The 15,940-nt window shown below is 40.2% G+C and overlaps 3 protein-coding genes across 6 annotated transcripts; all 3 read right to left on the bottom strand.

Moving 5' to 3' along the window:
* Positions 1-91: 91 nt before the first annotated feature.
* Positions 92-5,253, bottom strand: LOC147214414 (rho-related GTP-binding protein RhoA-C-like). Of its 2 annotated transcripts, none has more exons than XM_086141970.1 (5): positions 5,203-5,253; positions 2,604-2,759; positions 2,044-2,164; positions 1,831-1,961; positions 92-1,746 (listed from the first exon to the last, which is right to left on the bottom strand). In XM_086141970.1, exons 2-5 carry the CDS (start codon positions 2,757-2,759, stop codon positions 1,573-1,575), a joined length of 582 nt encoding a protein of 193 aa, XP_085998096.1. In that variant the 5' UTR covers positions 5,203-5,253; the 3' UTR covers positions 92-1,572. The 2 variants fall into 2 exon arrangements, with proteins under 2 accessions (XP_085998096.1, XP_085998097.1); XM_086141971.1 differs by having other exon boundaries at positions 5,101-5,219.
* Positions 5,254-5,584: 331 nt separating this feature from the next.
* usp21 (ubiquitin specific peptidase 21) lies at positions 5,585-9,754 on the bottom strand. The gene is made up of 12 exons (XM_086142125.1): positions 9,570-9,754; positions 8,805-9,087; positions 8,333-8,389; positions 8,077-8,194; positions 7,878-7,992; positions 7,624-7,743; positions 7,472-7,536; positions 7,195-7,382; positions 6,994-7,072; positions 6,803-6,910; positions 6,222-6,336; positions 5,585-6,091 (listed from the first exon to the last, which is right to left on the bottom strand). Exons 2-12 carry the CDS (start codon positions 8,958-8,960, stop codon positions 5,998-6,000), a joined length of 1,215 nt encoding a protein of 404 aa, XP_085998251.1. The 5' UTR covers positions 8,961-9,087; positions 9,570-9,754; the 3' UTR covers positions 5,585-5,997.
* An 82-nt stretch (positions 9,755-9,836) lies between these two features.
* Positions 9,837-15,604, bottom strand: arhgef3l (Rho guanine nucleotide exchange factor (GEF) 3, like). Of its 3 annotated transcripts, none has more exons than XM_086142123.1 (13): positions 15,426-15,604; positions 15,111-15,156; positions 14,966-15,016; positions 14,441-14,497; positions 14,208-14,309; positions 13,946-14,104; positions 13,591-13,653; positions 13,250-13,346; positions 12,537-12,613; positions 12,110-12,367; positions 11,543-11,713; positions 10,535-10,727; positions 9,837-10,329 (listed from the first exon to the last, which is right to left on the bottom strand). In XM_086142123.1, the coding sequence occupies exons 1-13, from the start codon at positions 15,461-15,463 to the stop codon at positions 10,085-10,087; spliced, it is 1,557 nt and encodes a 518-aa protein (XP_085998249.1). In that variant the 5' UTR covers positions 15,464-15,604; the 3' UTR covers positions 9,837-10,084. The 3 variants fall into 3 exon arrangements, with proteins under 3 accessions (XP_085998249.1, XP_085998248.1, XP_085998250.1); XM_086142122.1 differs by having other exon boundaries at positions 14,193-14,309; positions 15,426-15,597; XM_086142124.1 differs by lacking the exons at positions 14,966-15,016; positions 15,111-15,156 and having other exon boundaries at positions 14,193-14,309; positions 15,426-15,524.
* Positions 15,605-15,940: the final 336 nt, after the last annotated feature.

Here is a 15,940-nt window from a genome sequence, read left to right as displayed (position 1 = left end):
GTGGTTTCGGAGGAATTAAATGAGCGCTAAAAATATCGATCGCTATTGAAATCAGAATCAGTCTTGACAAGTATCAAAGCACGCACACATACTTAATGACAGAAAACCCTAATACCAGCTTTATTTGGAAAATAAAAATCCAGAAATTCAAAGAGGACACGGTACAAAAAAAGTCATCTACCACCCCATCCCCATAACCAGCATTGCAACCCATACTCGACCTTCAATCAATTAAATGACACAATACTATGATTACAATTTTGATAAGCTGATCATTACATGATTAATCAAAATGATTAAAATATACTAAGAAATTAAGAGTTAACATTAAAAATTTATAGTACAATGATGGCAATATCATTAAAGGGAACTGAGGGGATTTGAGTAAAAGGCAAACTTGAAATACACATCATAAAAATGTCCTTACAAGACATTGTAAGATATACAGTACATCATGAATTTTATAGTAATATGATAAGCCTATCAACTACCAGAAATAATATTCAACTTAACTACATCAATCATGATTTGACCCACTGATTAATACAATCAAATGAATCTCTTGTATACACAAAAATGTTCTTAAAATTCATAACATAATGAACCTGATTGTGCCTCTACCTATGTTACACCCCCTTCCAGTAAAGTCAGGGTTTCTATACCCCTCAGAGAAGCTGTTAATTCCATTACCCATCCGAGCCATAAAATGTGGCTATCAGGGGCAACTTTGGCACGGAAACAAGGGGTTATGTCAGTGATAAAGAATGCCTTCCCATGCATACAGTACATAACACATTAATACACACCCTCACAATGTAGACATCCACTGCATGCAAACCTGCACTTGAGAAAACACAGCACCAAAAAGCTGCATACATACACACACACGCACAGACAGACAGACAGACATACATACACACATACATATACGCCCTTAACTATAGGTAAGCAAATCAATATGGGAAAGTATTTCATACAATCGAGTTTCGACTTCCTCCTGTACAGTGCCCAGGTCAGATGATGGGCCTGAAGGAGCCAAGCCAATGGCAGAGAAAACATTCAAGAACAAAGTTTGAACACAACAAATGATAAAAAATAGACATCTAAGCCATGAATTCCCATCTGTCGCTTTACTCATCATCACCACTGCTCTCAAGGCACTACATATAGGCGATACTGTGTAAGATCCACTTGGAAATGGTCTTAATTCAAACCTAACTCATGTTTGTTTTTTGTTATTGATTCTGTCTGATGCATGTCCTCTTTGTCTTTGGCCTGGTATGGACCTTTTCTCTCTTCATTCCCATCATGGCACATCTTAACCCCCATTTAATCTTCTTAACTTGAAATCACCCCCTCCATCTGGGCATTAAACCTCTAGATCTGAAAGTTCTTGATAGTTGCAAGCAAATTGCACATAACGTATTATATAGACTGAGGACATTGGTGCAGAAGCCTATCAAATCATTTCAGACCTGCTTTAATTTGATAAGGGGTAAATGGGTGATTAGAAACTGGGCAGCCACACAACTTTTCCTCTGTGCTTTAGGGCAGCTCCCTCTTCTCCAGGGCCTATAACAGAAGGCAGGTGGACTTTTTGCCACGTTTCTTGGCCTGCAGTGCTGCCCTTGTTGCCATCTCAAAGACTTCCCTCACACCATCTTTGGTTTTGGCAGAACACTCTTGGTAGCCATAGGCACTGATTCGGTTCGCCATCTCCTTACCATCTTCAAATTTAACTGGTTCCTAGAACACATTTGAAAAAGAAAGGGATGTTTTGACAATTAAACAGAAAAATTGATCACTGTGATTACAAAACACAATATTTACCTGTTTCATTTTGGCAAGTTCCCTTCTGGTGTGTTCATCATTTCGGAGATCCTTTTTATTACCCACTAAGATGATGGGAACATTTGGACAAAAGTGTTTCACTTCTGGTGTCCATTTCTCTGGAATGTTCTCTGCAATGGAAAAAAATAGCAACATTTGTTATTTTGAAAAATGCAAGATATCTAATTACTTGCTCTATGAAAATTAAATTACCTAAACTGTCTGGGCTGTCTACAGAGAAGCACATGAGGATAACATCAGTGTCTGGGTAGGAGAGAGGCCTCAGTCTGTCATAGTCTTCCTGGCCAGCTGTATCCCAGAGTGCTAGCTCTACCTGAGAATAAAGATGGAATAGATACATTGATTTACATTGTCAAAATGTTGGCAATGCTTACACTGACAGGGTGCTCTGACATTCATTATCAAATTATAAAGCCGACTCACAATGCATTAACCCCAAATCACTAAAGAAAAAAAGGTGGAAAAAGAGAGGGCCAAAGAAACAGATTGGGAAGGACATTGAAAAAAACGAAAGACAACACACAACATCAAAACAAATTACAACGTTAGTATTGGTAAGGAAAACCATATATAATTTCACCCTGAAAATAACAATACTATGTTAATTTTTGATAATGCCAATATCAAATGCTTATATATGATATATATGACTAGGACATAATGATTTTGCAGCAAGCTGGAAGCCCAGTGTCTTTTGAATGGACCATTGGAGCTCACCATCTACATAGTAGTGTCAGTTTTCTTTGCCTCACCTGTTTCCCATCCACTTCAATGTCCGCCACATAGTTCTCAAACACAGTTGGGACATAAACTTCTGGAAACTGGTCCTTACTGAAGACTATGAGTAGACAGGTCTTTCCACATGCTCCATCTCCAACTATTACCAGCTTCTTCCTGATGGCAGCCATCTATAGAAAAGTGTAGATGTCACTGCATGTGTAATAACAAACTAGTGGCAAACATGCAAAGAGGGATATCACTATCTATGTTGATATGATATTAATAAAGATGTGATCATCAAATTCCCTGGTTTGTTGGGGGGTTAATGCATGTTTCTTCTAAGGTTCTTTCACTTTTCCAAACTAAACAAAGATAAATAAACCTGACATGAACTGGTGCCATGAGGAAACTGGGCATGGGTATAGTGCAAAAATTAAGCCTTGCCAGTATATTGCTAAAAAAAAACTTTTGGCTCCTTATGGAAGAATCTTCTTGTTGAACATACAATTCACTGCTTAGGAAACCATTTTTTAAAAAAAAGGATAACCATTGCCTTTGATGAGAAAAAGAGTAGGCACACTGTACTTGGCCAGAGCATAAAGTCTGTTTGCAGCTTTCAGGCCTCTCAGCACAATGCCATGTGCTACATTACAATGTTTGGTTGTTCCATCGGACATATTGTGTCTGATTGGCTGCTGTTTCACCTGTTTGTTTACCCTGATTGATTGTCAGTCAAGGTAATTGTATCCACAGTACTGCTTAGTCTGAGGCCATTGTTAGCCACACTGGAAAACATCAATTCATCCAAGTAACCAGGCAAACTCACCTTGTTAATTGGAAATAGCAACAAAACTCATAGTAAAATGATTGCTGTATGAGTTAGGATTTGACACTGCGAGGCAGACTAAATAAAACCTTCGTGGGGATGAACCTTGTCATAGCCAGGTCAAGTGGGTGCCAAGGATTAAGGGTACCAGAGAAAATCAAGGTTCTGTTGTGTTTTAATGCTCCTGACATTCAGTATTCCCAAGTGAATCTAAGGTGAATCAACATGCAAAGGTATCATAGATGCCTTAAGAACCTGGAATTACAAAAAAAGGGTCCATTATTGGGTCCAAGGAAACATTTCCTCATTGAATTATAATTGGAAAATAACCAACTTGATGTTACTGAACCATTAAAACTATTATCAGCGGTTTTCTTGGTTCAACAGTATTCTGAAAGTATCGAGGATAAGTGAGAATTTAAATTATTTAAAGTGATGCAAGAATCTCAGGACACGGTTGAGTTTAGCCGTTTTCTCTAAATCTGAGCAACCATAACCCCGCATGTCTGGATTTGTCCAGCAAAATGGCAAACTACCCTAGCCAAAAGCTCTCAGCAAAGTGTAGAGAGCCATCTGTTAACAGCCAGAAAAGACATTGTGATTAAGTAAATGAGTACCGAGATTGATGTGAGTGAACACAGTGGATATTAAGCATGTCATTTTACATGACAGAATACACACTGGTTGATCTTGGAGGAGAATGTCTCCTCCAATAAATCATCAATATCTGTGATGGCAGGTTGGTCATCTATCTGGGATTTTCAAATATAGCATTTCTTGTTTACCTCTGTGGCATTGAATGATTATCAAGCACATAACATCTAAACATGTAATTTGCTGCCCTGTGGGAAGATTATTTGAATGAAATGTGGCAGTGTGGCTGTGTAGGAATGAGATAATTCTGCACTTATACTTTGGTTTTCTTATTAGGTAGCTTGAGCAATCAAGTGGTTCTGACCTAGTCGTAAACATGCAATTTGTCATATCTGAGTCTTCTGACACTTGAACTATTATACGCGAAATAAGATAACGCAGAAATATATTTAAAAAACGATCTGCAAGCTCTTGCTTCACAGTTGCACGAAAGGAAACGCTGCGACTATATCCATCACCGCAGTGCAGAAGCTTACGACGGCCACGTCTGGTGGGTGGCAGTCGGTAAAATAGACAGCTACTTATTCTCGCGTCTGACGAGCGAAACATATAGAAAAAAAATAATTTGAGAAAATGTGAGAAAATATAGGGACAGAAAGACGGGTCAGCAGGAGAACGCTACTTTGCAAGAACTATATAATTTCCAACTTTCAACTTAAATAAAATAACGTCAAAAACAAAATCTTTCCTCCGCGGATGACGAGCCCCGCTGTCAAACCTGCTCCTCTGTAGCTGATGACAGTGATGCGCCGTTGTGTTGCGTGCAAACTAGGCAGAGGGCGAAGGTTTAACTTTCCCTCTGTTTTTTCTCACCCTATATAGATAGTTAAATGACGTGGAGGTGCTAGCTACGGATGCGTACACTTTCCCCTCAAACGTTAAAGCTTGAGATGGACGGCGTCAGCAGAAAACCTTTTCGAGCGGCGTTCCGGTTTCCAGGCTCAAAGGCTGCTTGGCGTAGGCCTGTCAAAGCAGCTAACGTTAGCTAGCATCAGGGCTAATTAGTGTTTTCAATGACTTTTAAAAACTGTAGTTCAGCGTATACACACCGAAACAACAAACGCGACATCGATCGCCTTACTCCGACGTTTCTATTGCTAAAAAAAGGAGACAGGGGAAAGTTTTAGAAGCTGTGTCTGGAAAAAGATTACCGCTAGATGTTCCCGTGTCCGCCTTTCTCCCCTTCCTGACCGACTGGGAAAACTCCGCCCACCGCTTGGACGCATGTGCGAAGTGACGTCATTGAGCAGCTGCCAGCAGCCCCTCTGCTGGGAAGCGTGTTTTTTCACAATCACAAATACTTTGATATTCGGTGGGAATTCGGGGCGTTGCAATGCATAATATGCATGTGCATATGTAAAACTAAGATAAACTTCAATTACAATTCTAGGCCTTGTAGAGAGCATTTGTTTGGGATCAACAGGTGATCTGTATACATAAATGCTGATTAACATGGCTAATTAACATGACTGATTAATTTTTTTGTATATATTCACAACCATTTAGGACACACTGAGTCAAGAATTTCACAGTGTCACAATTTATTTTAAAAATGTCGGCTGATTCTTACACACCACACATTTATTTTTGTTTATTTTTTTCATTTTTCTTTGTCATACCACACATGTACCATGGGTCATGTGCAAGGACAATGGTCACTGCCAGCAGAGAAGTAGGCCTCGGAGACTCTTAAGGCAACAGTGTGCCTGATCATACGCCCTCCTGTAAAGCATCTCTTTTGATTTAGTAGACAAAATCCTTTTTTGAAGTTCCCTTTTTGGAAATGTGACTTGTAGGTCCTCCTAAGAGCACAATAAAATTTTGGATGCTTCTTGATATTGAAAAGTTCACTTATGCCAGAAAAACTGTGTTGCTGATACTGTTTGTTTCTATGGACACTGGAGGTAAAAGTGCTCTGATTGGCTGACTGCATCAGCCAGTCTCAGCTACTTCCTTATGGCGGCGGTGCTGTTGCTGCGCTGGTAAAACAGCACATAGGCTTGATTGGTCTGAAGCTGGTTCTCAGAAACTGGAGTCACACTGTAAGTGGACGGATACAGAAATCATGACAAAGTTTCCGTAGAAGGTGCCCCCTTCTACGGAAGGGGTGCACATCATGAATAAAGCAGAAATCTATATGAAAAGACATTTTGTGGCGGGCAAGTCTCACCTTGCATCATTATAGTAGCACCAACCACTCTCATCCAAACAGCAGGCTGTATAGTGACCCATATTCACTGTTCCCGTATGGTTACAAATGGCATATAAATCATACAGAACTGGACCTATGTGAAAATAAAGAGACATTGTGAGGCATACCATACTTCATTGTGTATCACTTATCTTCATATCCCTTAACAAAAAAAAAATCTCACTGGGAAAGAATACATATGATATGACATTGATCGGGTGACCTGTTCTATATATCACTCTTCCTCTATTTTCAATATTTAGCATATTGGATAGATTGATAATTCAAGTAGTGATAAGTGATAATCATCCTCATATTCATAATGGATTCAAATGTTATGAATATTAATATCAATATTAATGAAATGTTTCCATTTCAAACATCTTTTCATAGATTAACTTTCCTGGATATATTTTCCCCCACCGTTTGAGGTCTTTGTCTCAAACTTGATAAAATGTCACAGAATAATTCCAATGTAAGACCATTTCAGATATATTCAAGGAGATGTCATGATCATCAAACACAACTGAACATGGACAAATTGAGAGAAAAAGTATTACCACAGTCCACGGGTCCATAGTGGCCAAGATCCAGGTTGGTGAGTGGGAAAGAAACGCACACCGTGCTTTTACTGATTGACCATTTTGTGGTGGTGAAGCGATTCAGATCTGATTCAGGGTGTTAAGTATCTTCAAGACAGTAAAGATTACAAACCAATCGGGCGATTAATAAGAGTGGTTGCCAAGGATACGGATCACGATAACCTGGGGGAACCTCTGGATGGACAGACGCTTGGTGCACTCTGTACGCCTGTTACACCTCTCGCACATCTACAGCAAAATGAATAAAAAAAATTGAAGACAGACATGATGAGCAGCACCTCTGAACTGAGACTTGCAGATGACGATACATTTGAGGTATCATTATTCATGTTGATCTTTCTGCAACTCACAGGTGAATTTTCCTTGTCCAGTCTCTCCTCCTGGGAGAAGAGGTCCAGACATTGTCTCAGTGTCACCTCCACAGCAGAGCTCTGCTTGGGGATGGGCAGAGACAGATCACAGAACACATCGAATGTGTTGGAGTAGTGGGAGCAAATCGAACAGTGCAGGGAACTCCGCAGCTGGCCCGAGAACAGGTCTGTGATGGTGACAGAGGTAGAAAATATTATTTGCACTGAACAACCGATTAGAGACGAGACTGATAGATGATTAGATGTATCTCTTTACCTACTATTCTGCTGTCATCTCTCTCCAAGTGTTTTTTCCACATCACAGCAGCCTCCTCCGAAATTCTGTCAGAGAATGACATGGAAACAAAATGCGGTGATGTGACGCATCTCACTATTTCAGGGGTATATATTTTACACTAATGCACGTACCTAAATCTTGCAAATTTCTGTTCAGGGTCTTTTCCTGCTCGACATATGTAGGGTCTCCGGTTGATCTCGGTATGCAGCTTGTCCAATAGGAACCTGAGAAACTCTTGGGCATCCTGTTGACTGGGTTGAAAAGGGGATGGAGAGATTTCATCACATCAAATGAAAAGTGGGGCGGGTGTTAGCTTCAAAAGTTTGCAGCTCATCCGTTGAAAGAGCCAGAACTAATTAAGGGAAAACTGAAAACAAAGTCTCACCTGTAACCACTGAAGTATGGCACAGCATCTTTAAAAATATTGTAAAACTGCCGTGGATTTACAACGGTGCCTTCTTCATTTGTACCCCATAGGCCGGAAAATATCTGAGTGAAGGCTAATAATGAAAAATAAACAGCAATTAGAAAGTGAAAAACAGCAATGCATGGGGAAGAATAAACACCAGTGGTGCAGAACATACATTCCATAAGTTTAGCCTCCTCTTTGGAGAATTTCTCCTGTCTGTAGGATTTGAGAAGACAGTAGTCCCGTAGGCCATGTGTGTGGGACAAGCACTGGACGACTGCATTCAGGAAGCACTGCAGTCAAGGGCAAAACGAGCATGTTGATGCAAAAATCTGAATTCTCTTGAATATAATCCTCTCTCCCATCAGAGAGTGAGAGCACAATTTAAGTTTTCTGTGTGCTGCAACACATTTATATTTAGATCAACTTACGGTGTTTCCGACGTTTCTAAGGCCAACCCTTCCATTTCCCAAGTCAATCTTCTCTTTCTTTCCAACAGAACACGAATGACAAAAAAACAGTTACTAACTGCATGTGTTGCCGATTTAAATATGTTTAAAAATATATTTGTATATCACACTTTTTTCCAATGTTTTATCCCTGGACGTGTCTCCCTTAAACCCGCTGCGTAAGTCGTGTGTGTATATGTGTGTACCGTACTGATGGGACAGATTTAGCCTTCTTATCTCATCAGCGTAACAAGAAAGGCTAAAAGGAGGTCAGTCTCAAGGATTCATCCTATTAGAGTCCGAGGAGTGCTGACAGGTGCTGATACACGTGTGTCGATGTGTGTACTCTCCATTAAGTCACGTAAAATAGTTTTCATCACCAAGATTTCACATCACACAAATGTCCATTAGATCTCATGAGCTGATTGTCTGAGCTTGGTAACGCTGTACGCACCTCATTATCGGCCACCAGGAGCAGGCCCATCAGTGACGTGTAGAGGACAGACTGGGAAATATCAACCGACTCTCTTTCCAGGCCGTTCTGAGAAACCAGAGTTCGACACAGAGCTTCACAACTACCCTCTGCGTTGGCACTGCTGGCTCCGGGCATCACTGTGTGACCCCTGATGTGTGTCACGGCAGGGTTCTCGAGACAGCCAGAACTCTGCCCCAGGAAAAATTTCTGGTCTTAAACCTCCACAGGATCAATGCTGGACGGACTCTGGTTGGTTCATGAGCTGCAACACAGGGAGAAAAGTTTACCTTTTTCGAATAGATGAAGCACAGCGGGGTATCAGAGGGTCTGTCCGGGAAAAAGGAGAAGGATCTGGGACAGGAATGAAGGAACAATCTGGAGCGCTGTCAAAATAACCATCGCCTTATTTTAAAGGAAATCCTCAGGTACCTGGTGTTTCAATCGTGCCAAGCAAGTCGAGGCCCAACAGAGACAACAAAGTATCCAGTATATACACAACAGCTTCATGGCATTTAATTTAAAAAAAATAGACAATAAAAATAATATTTGGGCCAAAATTGGACTTCTTGTTGTTTCAGCCTGTCTTGTTCTTAAAATGTACATAATGCAGCCAATAACATAAAGAGGGAATGCTGTGACACAATGAAAGTTATCAAGTTGCAAAATTACAATCATGAACTGTCTACAAATAGTAACTAAAAAGTATTCAAAGCTCTAACAAGAAGCTGAATAATTTGGACTCACCTGATCACCTGGCCACTTTATCCGTGGACAAAGTGTCCAAAATGAGCTGTTTCCATCCCGTGCTGAAGTGTTAAAAATGTCTAAGTTGATGTGTATTATTTCAGTGTGTGTACTGCACTCCCCTGCTCTATCACCAGCGTCTGAGAGGGAGAGGAGGCGAGCGGGAGGGAGGATAATCATCTCTAATCTTTTCTCTGTAGATCTTGTTGGCTATACTTAGGCCACACACCTTTGCATAAGTTCCAAGGGTACTGCAACAAGTTTTCATTTGTCAGTTTATTGGAAAAAAAAACAAAAAAAAAAAACAACCCAAACACATCCAAAATTCACATTCACGATCACTATTTCCAGGCTGTACAGTACACATCCTCACTAGTCTTGGAACCGTCCAATCAAAATACTCATAGCACAGCAGGGACAGAAGAAATCAGTGTACAAAAGACGCTGTGGGTTTATGCATGATCATTATTTACTCTGAGTTCATATTCTACTCTCCTCAAGAGTAGATGTTGCAGTCAGCGACTGGTGTGGCTGGTCGTTTCTGCATCAGAGCTGAGACTGAGGTCTGCGATGTGGTAGAGGTCGGAATCCTGGTGGAGAGATAGTGACTGTCCGCTGTGGATACTCCCGTCTCTGGATTGGACGATGGCTTGGCGCAAACAGGTGATCCACTGCTGCTTACTGAAGGAGTCATTGGCTTGCAAGCTGTATGAGTAGGCCTTAGCGCGTCCTCTGCTGCTCACTCGGAAACAGTTCTTCACTGGAGGGAGGGGGTTAGAAGTTACACCTCAGCTTATGTAGCTAAGTAGCAGTGTTTTAGGATCTAGAACTCTATCTATAATCAATTTCACTCACAAAGGGGACATAAAAAAGGGCATAAAACCAGCACAACAGTTTCATGTCCTGCACTTATGTGGAAATGTCTTATTGCCACTGTGTTTAAATTATAAATAAATGTACGTTACCTTTATCATTTCCACCCGTGAAGGCTCCTCTGAAGGAGCCCACTCCGCCAGCCTCCCCATCGGGAATCTCCTCCAGGTTTAGCAAAGCATTGGGGAGAGGGTGTCGGTAGACCTGGAAAGAATGCCCTCCGCATCGATCCTCTCCAGGTCTGGTCAGCACCAAAGCCAGTTCGAACAGGAATACATGCAATCGCTGAGAGAAATACATCATGAGAGACAGGATTTAAGCAATGAAAGTCATTACGGTATTATAACAGATATTGGATATTAAAAATAAAGTAAAAAATGCATTGCAGACCAGAACAAGAATACAGGACTGTCTGAGAAAATTAGAATATTGTGATAAAGTTATTAATCTTCTGTAATGCAATTAAAAAAGCAAAAATTGGTTTTCATGATATTCTAATATTTTGAGATAGGATTTTTGAGTTTTATTAAGATGTAAGCCATAATCAGCAATATTAAAATAATAAAAGGCTTGCAATATTTCAGTTGATTTGTAATGAATCCAGAACGTATGATATTTTTGTTTTGTAATTGCATTAAAGAAGATAAAGAACTTTATCACAATTTTCTAATTTTCTGAGACAGTCCTGTAAATATGCTATATAGTTGAACCATCATTTGGTTCACTAGATAATACGGGCCTTGAGATTTGAGACACTCACAATATATTTAATAAAAGTTAGTGAAAAGTAAGATGATAATAATTAATGTAATCCAGCTTTAACAATTTGCAAAAAACAATCCTTGCTCTAGTTTTCATTCACAGCCTGAATTTTTAGTGAAAAAGATTTAGCAAGTTCTATATCATTCACCACCTTTCAGGTGATTTTTGACCCCAATCTCAATTAAATGTCATGTTTTTTCTACTTTTATCTTCACTCCCCCTAAGATGATGGGAAGCTTCACCAAAATGATACCCCAAATTTACCAAGAGGTACATGGGACTACACACAAGTCAACTCATGAGACTGATGACAGATGGGGACATAAAACCACTTTAACCTGGCCCTTATTGTTCTTAAGCTCCCCGTGACAGTAGAGGAAGCGGGACTGCTGGATCTCCGGTAGTCTCTGGTAGTCTTCACCGTAGAAGAGCCCACGCCGGTAAAACTGACACTCAGCCTCTCCTGTTTTCTTGTTCACCTTACTCATGATGGTCTGGATCACTGCCATCTGAGCAGAAAACAAATTGTTAGCAAAAACCAGCCTGAATACTGTCGTCTTGTAGCAAATAAGGTATTATTACGATTGAACACATTTCTACTTCCCGAATTTTTTTAATGTATATTTAAAATCCTTGAAACGAAATAAATCAAGTAAGTTTCAACTCTTAGTACAGGATTTTATTCGGTAATTTTCAACATTTTGCAAGGATTATTACACAATGCAGTGCACGCTACTTGATAAAAAGACCAGAAACATGAACTTTAGGGTTTAGAGAACTTCCATGCTTGATTATCCACTTCAATTTCAGCAGAAACATATCATGATGAGAACAAACAGTGTAGACACATCATAATATTTTAGACAAATACAAGGCATATATATGTTAATGCATCTGATACTCACAGCTTCTAGCAATGCGACCTCATCGGGATGCTCAGAAGGGGTGCTCTTCTGAATTTCTCTGAGCAATAGGGGATATTTCACCAGACGGCTCCGGGGGAGGTCCAGAAAGTTCCAGAGGTCCAGTTTTCTACTAAATGAAGACTCTTGACACAGGCCTAGGAAATGCTCGACTTTTTTCTCAAGCTTCTTTTGGTCCAGCAGGGCTTTGGCTCCCACTTGGTTACAGCAGTATGTAATATAGGCCTCCAGGCAGGGGAACTGCACACAAGAGAATGGGAGGGTCACGGATGTGAGGGGCGCTGCTCTTAGAGCACAGATGCAAATACAGTCCTTTGACTGAATATAAGAGGGCCATATAAAGTTCAGATGAGCCCTGCACTTTTTTGCTCTTTTAGTTTCAAGTTTTGGTTCCTATGGTGATATTCACCCAATTCAGCAGAGTAGGTCCAACCTCTCCCACAGTTTTCTCAGGTCCCCTCAACTGTTCCAGTTGGCTCAAAAGATCTGTTAGAAGATCAGAAATGGAAATAGAAAGTGATCAATTGTCTGGAAGATGACATAAAAACACACAGGAACTTTTATTGTCATACCAGTGGTACAAAATTAGACCCTGGTCCAGTTTCAAGCCATAGAAAATAAATAGAAGAGCAAAAAACAAAAAAACATAACAAAGAGCAAATGTAAGCATCTAAACAAGTAAGCGCGACAATTTAGTAAAAGCTGAATTTACATGTGAAAGCAAGGAGGTAGTTTGTATTATTATTGCACCTATGTAAAGAAATATAGCACTTTGATTGTTTAAAGTGTATGTAGTGCAGGTCGATAGAGTGTGTGCGTGTATGTATGCACGTGAGAGGAAGGAAGAGAGAGAGCGAAAGTGTGTGAGAGAGAGAGAGAGAGAGAGAGAGAGAGAGAGAAAGAGAGGGAGAGAGAGAGAGAGAGAGAGAGAGAGAGAGAGCATGTGTGTGAGAGTCTTGAGCATGGCTCATGCTTAACAAACTGTGTATGTGTACTACTTTTTCTTCACACACTTAATTGTGGAATCTAACCATTATTCAGAGGAAATGACTCATACAAGTCTTTTGGCGAGACTGACTAATTATTATATGAGGAGAGTTTCATGTGCACAGCTGCAGTTACCTTCATGCAGGGGGATGAGGGAGTCCAGGGTGCCGAAGATCTGCCCAAGCTCACTCTCTGTCATGATTTCCAACTTCAGCATTGGCTCATAGTATACCTGGCAGCACAGAGAGCAAATAGTAGTGTGTTAAAGTTTGCAGGAAAGGCTTTAAGCAGCATTTATAGGCAAGGAAGCAGGTGTAGCATCATAAACCCACCCTTTACAATTTTCACGCCAATTTGTTGTCGATGAAGAATTTTTTTTTTTAGCTGATGTCAAAGCTATCATGGAACTACACAAGTCATTTAATCTTTGTAAGAGTTATTGTGAAAAATTGTGATGGAATTTGGAGGGCAAGTACCTTCCTAACCAACATGAGGTCATCGATGAATTGTCTCTCTCCCTCTGTCAGCTCAAAGATGACCTTCATAAGAGACAAAGGCATTAGATGACAAAATGACCTCATAGCAAAGGCAAGGAGTATATACAGGACATGCAATTGTACATTTACTGTAACTACTATTGAATACACACAGATGAGACCTGTAACTCTCAAAGCGGACTGTCCCATAACAGAAGTTGATCTGTCATTGTTTGCTCACATCCTCTTTCATAATCCACATGTTGAACTACTTCAGCCATCTGTTGTCATCCAGCCCCAAACTTCAACACTCTGGTTAATGGTAGCTAAATCAAACTTCTGATGCCCTTAGTACCTCCTGACGTTTGATCTCTTTGGCAGTGAGGTCATGAATCTCCACAGTGTCGCTCCAGCACTGACTATTGCGTCGTCGCAGAAACGATGAGGGCTTGGGGTGAGAGTGCAGAGGGGTTGTGGGTAAGGACCTCGTCTCTGTGCGAAAACTGATGGACCTCTGTGAAAACAGCCAGAGCAGCTAATCACACCTGTGAACACACGCCATTCACAGTGGACAGCAACACAAATATTTATGAATTTGTTACCGAAAGAGCTGTTACCGACTGTCCTAAGCGTTGTAAAGCACGGGTCTTCACTGGGGTGGTGACTCCTGTTAGGCTATGGGACTTTGTCACAGGTTTAACCCTTTTATTACTGGGTTCCTGAAATCAAAACAGTATTGAAACTTTGTCAGCCATCATCATGTATCTGCAGAAAAGTATACGAGTCTGTCAGTTACTCAAGCCCATTACTCAAATTATTAGAGAAGTTGCATCTGCATTAAGAAACTCACCTCTGATTCCTTCACGTGATCAGACATCATTTCCCCATCCTCCTCTTCAAATGTATCCTAGGATGATGGAAGAGAGCATAAAAGTTTAAGTCAAAAAGTTCTTGTGAAACAGGTTCAGGAAAGCTGAAAGAGATGCTGAGAAGGGTGTGATGTTGCATCGATGCAGAGATGTCATTTCCTGTGTGATTCTTTCAAAGAGGAAGTTTCGAAACTTTGCATCTCAACAAGATGTCAGCCTATTTTACCGCATCGACCACAGCAGCTGTATATGCAATATGCCGACATTTAAAGCATTTGAAGTGATCATGTGTATAAATATTGACTGGAATGCTGAAAAGAAATAAATAGAATCATCAAGATTGGATATTGCATTTCCTTGGCAGTTCAGGGGAATTGAACAACTCTCACAACTGTTGTCAGCTTTTAGAGGTACTACTGTGGTCACAAGGTAAAGTTGAAAGCCTTCCGTTTGTTAAAAAGGTTAACTACATGGATTTTATGGTGGCAATGTGTGAGGTATCTCACCTCTTTAGTTCTGAGTGCTGGTTCATAGGCCAGGTCTTGTTTTCTTTTTTTCTAAATTCAAAAAGTAAATGAAATGATGTTGGTTCTTGCATTCTCAGAACAGGTTGTTTTTAAGTTTGTAGTAAGTAAGTAATGGAGTACTTACTCCAGCATGGTCACTGTTGTTGGAGTGTTTCTCTCCTGTCACTGACCTAATAAAGCAAAGCCACATTCACACTAAATAAACTATCAAATTAACTTAAATCTGCTTGCGAGTACGTTTTAAAACGCCTCAGGGGCTTGAAAAAAGCTGATTCTCATATCCTTTTCAAAGTGCATTCAGTAATCTTTTGTCTAGTTCTCATGAAGAATCAATATTACATTTGACCATGATAGAAGACATTGGAAATGACAAATTACAGTAGTTCAAAACATAAAGTAAAATTAAAAAACTGAGGATGGATTGAAAAAGGCATCATACCACAAAGTCTGGGTTTGGCTTTTCTCCTCCACTTCCATCGTTTGTCAATGCATCTCAGATTCACGAATGCGAAAATAATGGCATGGATCACGTATGCACGAATGATTTTGCTGCTGACGGAAAACCGTTTGCACATAAAGTTCAGCGCAGTTCCTCCTCATCTCACCCAACCACATCCTTTAAGGTTGCATTTTATGTACTGGTTGGGGAGGGTTTGAAGCTTCATTACCAGGTTAAACTGTTAATAAGTTTTGACACTTGCTTACAGAATGTATGTCCTAACTGAAATTTCCACAGATAGAGGAAGGGAATAGCTTTCAGAGAATATATTATTCATTACAATTCATTGAATAATGGAGATAGCTACAGATGTTTAAAGAACCAAAGTGTCTATTTCCTGTTTGTAGAAAAAATTATCCATCTGATAGTGGATTTTTCAGTGTTATTTCAGAAGTAGGTCATCTGTTAAGGCAGACAAGACAGAGCTTCCCGAACACACTAATGAAACCCAAAGG

This window comes from Fistularia commersonii, chromosome 34, assembly GCF_037954325.1.
Source record: "Fistularia commersonii isolate RoL2024-O1a breed Wild chromosome 34, RoL_Fcom_v1.0, whole genome shotgun sequence".
NCBI classification, from domain to species: domain Eukaryota; kingdom Metazoa; phylum Chordata; class Actinopteri; order Syngnathiformes; family Fistulariidae; genus Fistularia; species Fistularia commersonii.
Note: the sequence above shows the minus strand (reverse complement) of the source record. Positions and strands in the feature narration are given on the sequence as shown.

Coding starts and splice junctions, on each gene's coding strand:
- LOC147214414 (XM_086141970.1), bottom strand. CDS start 2,759: ATGGCTGCCATCAGGAAGAAGCTGGTAATAGTTGGAGATGGAGCATGT. Junction 1,962..2,043: donor AGACAGCCCAGACAGTTTAG/GTAATTTAATTT, acceptor TTTCCATTGCAG/AGAACATTCCAGAGAAATGG. Junction 1,747..1,830: donor AACTTGCCAAAATGAAACAG/GTAAATATTGTG, acceptor AATGTGTTCTAG/GAACCAGTTAAATTTGAAGA.
- usp21 (XM_086142125.1), bottom strand. CDS start 8,960: ATGCCCGGAGCCAGCAGTGCCAACGCAGAGGGTAGTTGTGAAGCTCTG. Junction 7,537..7,623: donor CAGAAATTTGCAAGATTTAG/GTACGTGCATTA, acceptor ATTCTCTGACAG/AATTTCGGAGGAGGCTGCTG. Junction 6,911..6,993: donor CCCCCAGGTTATCGTGATCC/GTATCCTTGGCA, acceptor ACCCTGAATCAG/ATCTGAATCGCTTCACCACC.
- arhgef3l (XM_086142122.1), bottom strand. CDS start 15,463: ATGGAAGTGGAGGAGAAAAGCCAAACCCAGACTTTGTG. Junction 15,157..15,425: donor AGCCAAACCCAGACTTTGTG/GTATGATGCCTT, acceptor TTGCTTTATTAG/GTCAGTGACAGGAGAGAAAC. Junction 14,310..14,440: donor ATCACGTGAAGGAATCAGAG/GTGAGTTTCTTA, acceptor TTTTGATTTCAG/GAACCCAGTAATAAAAGGGT.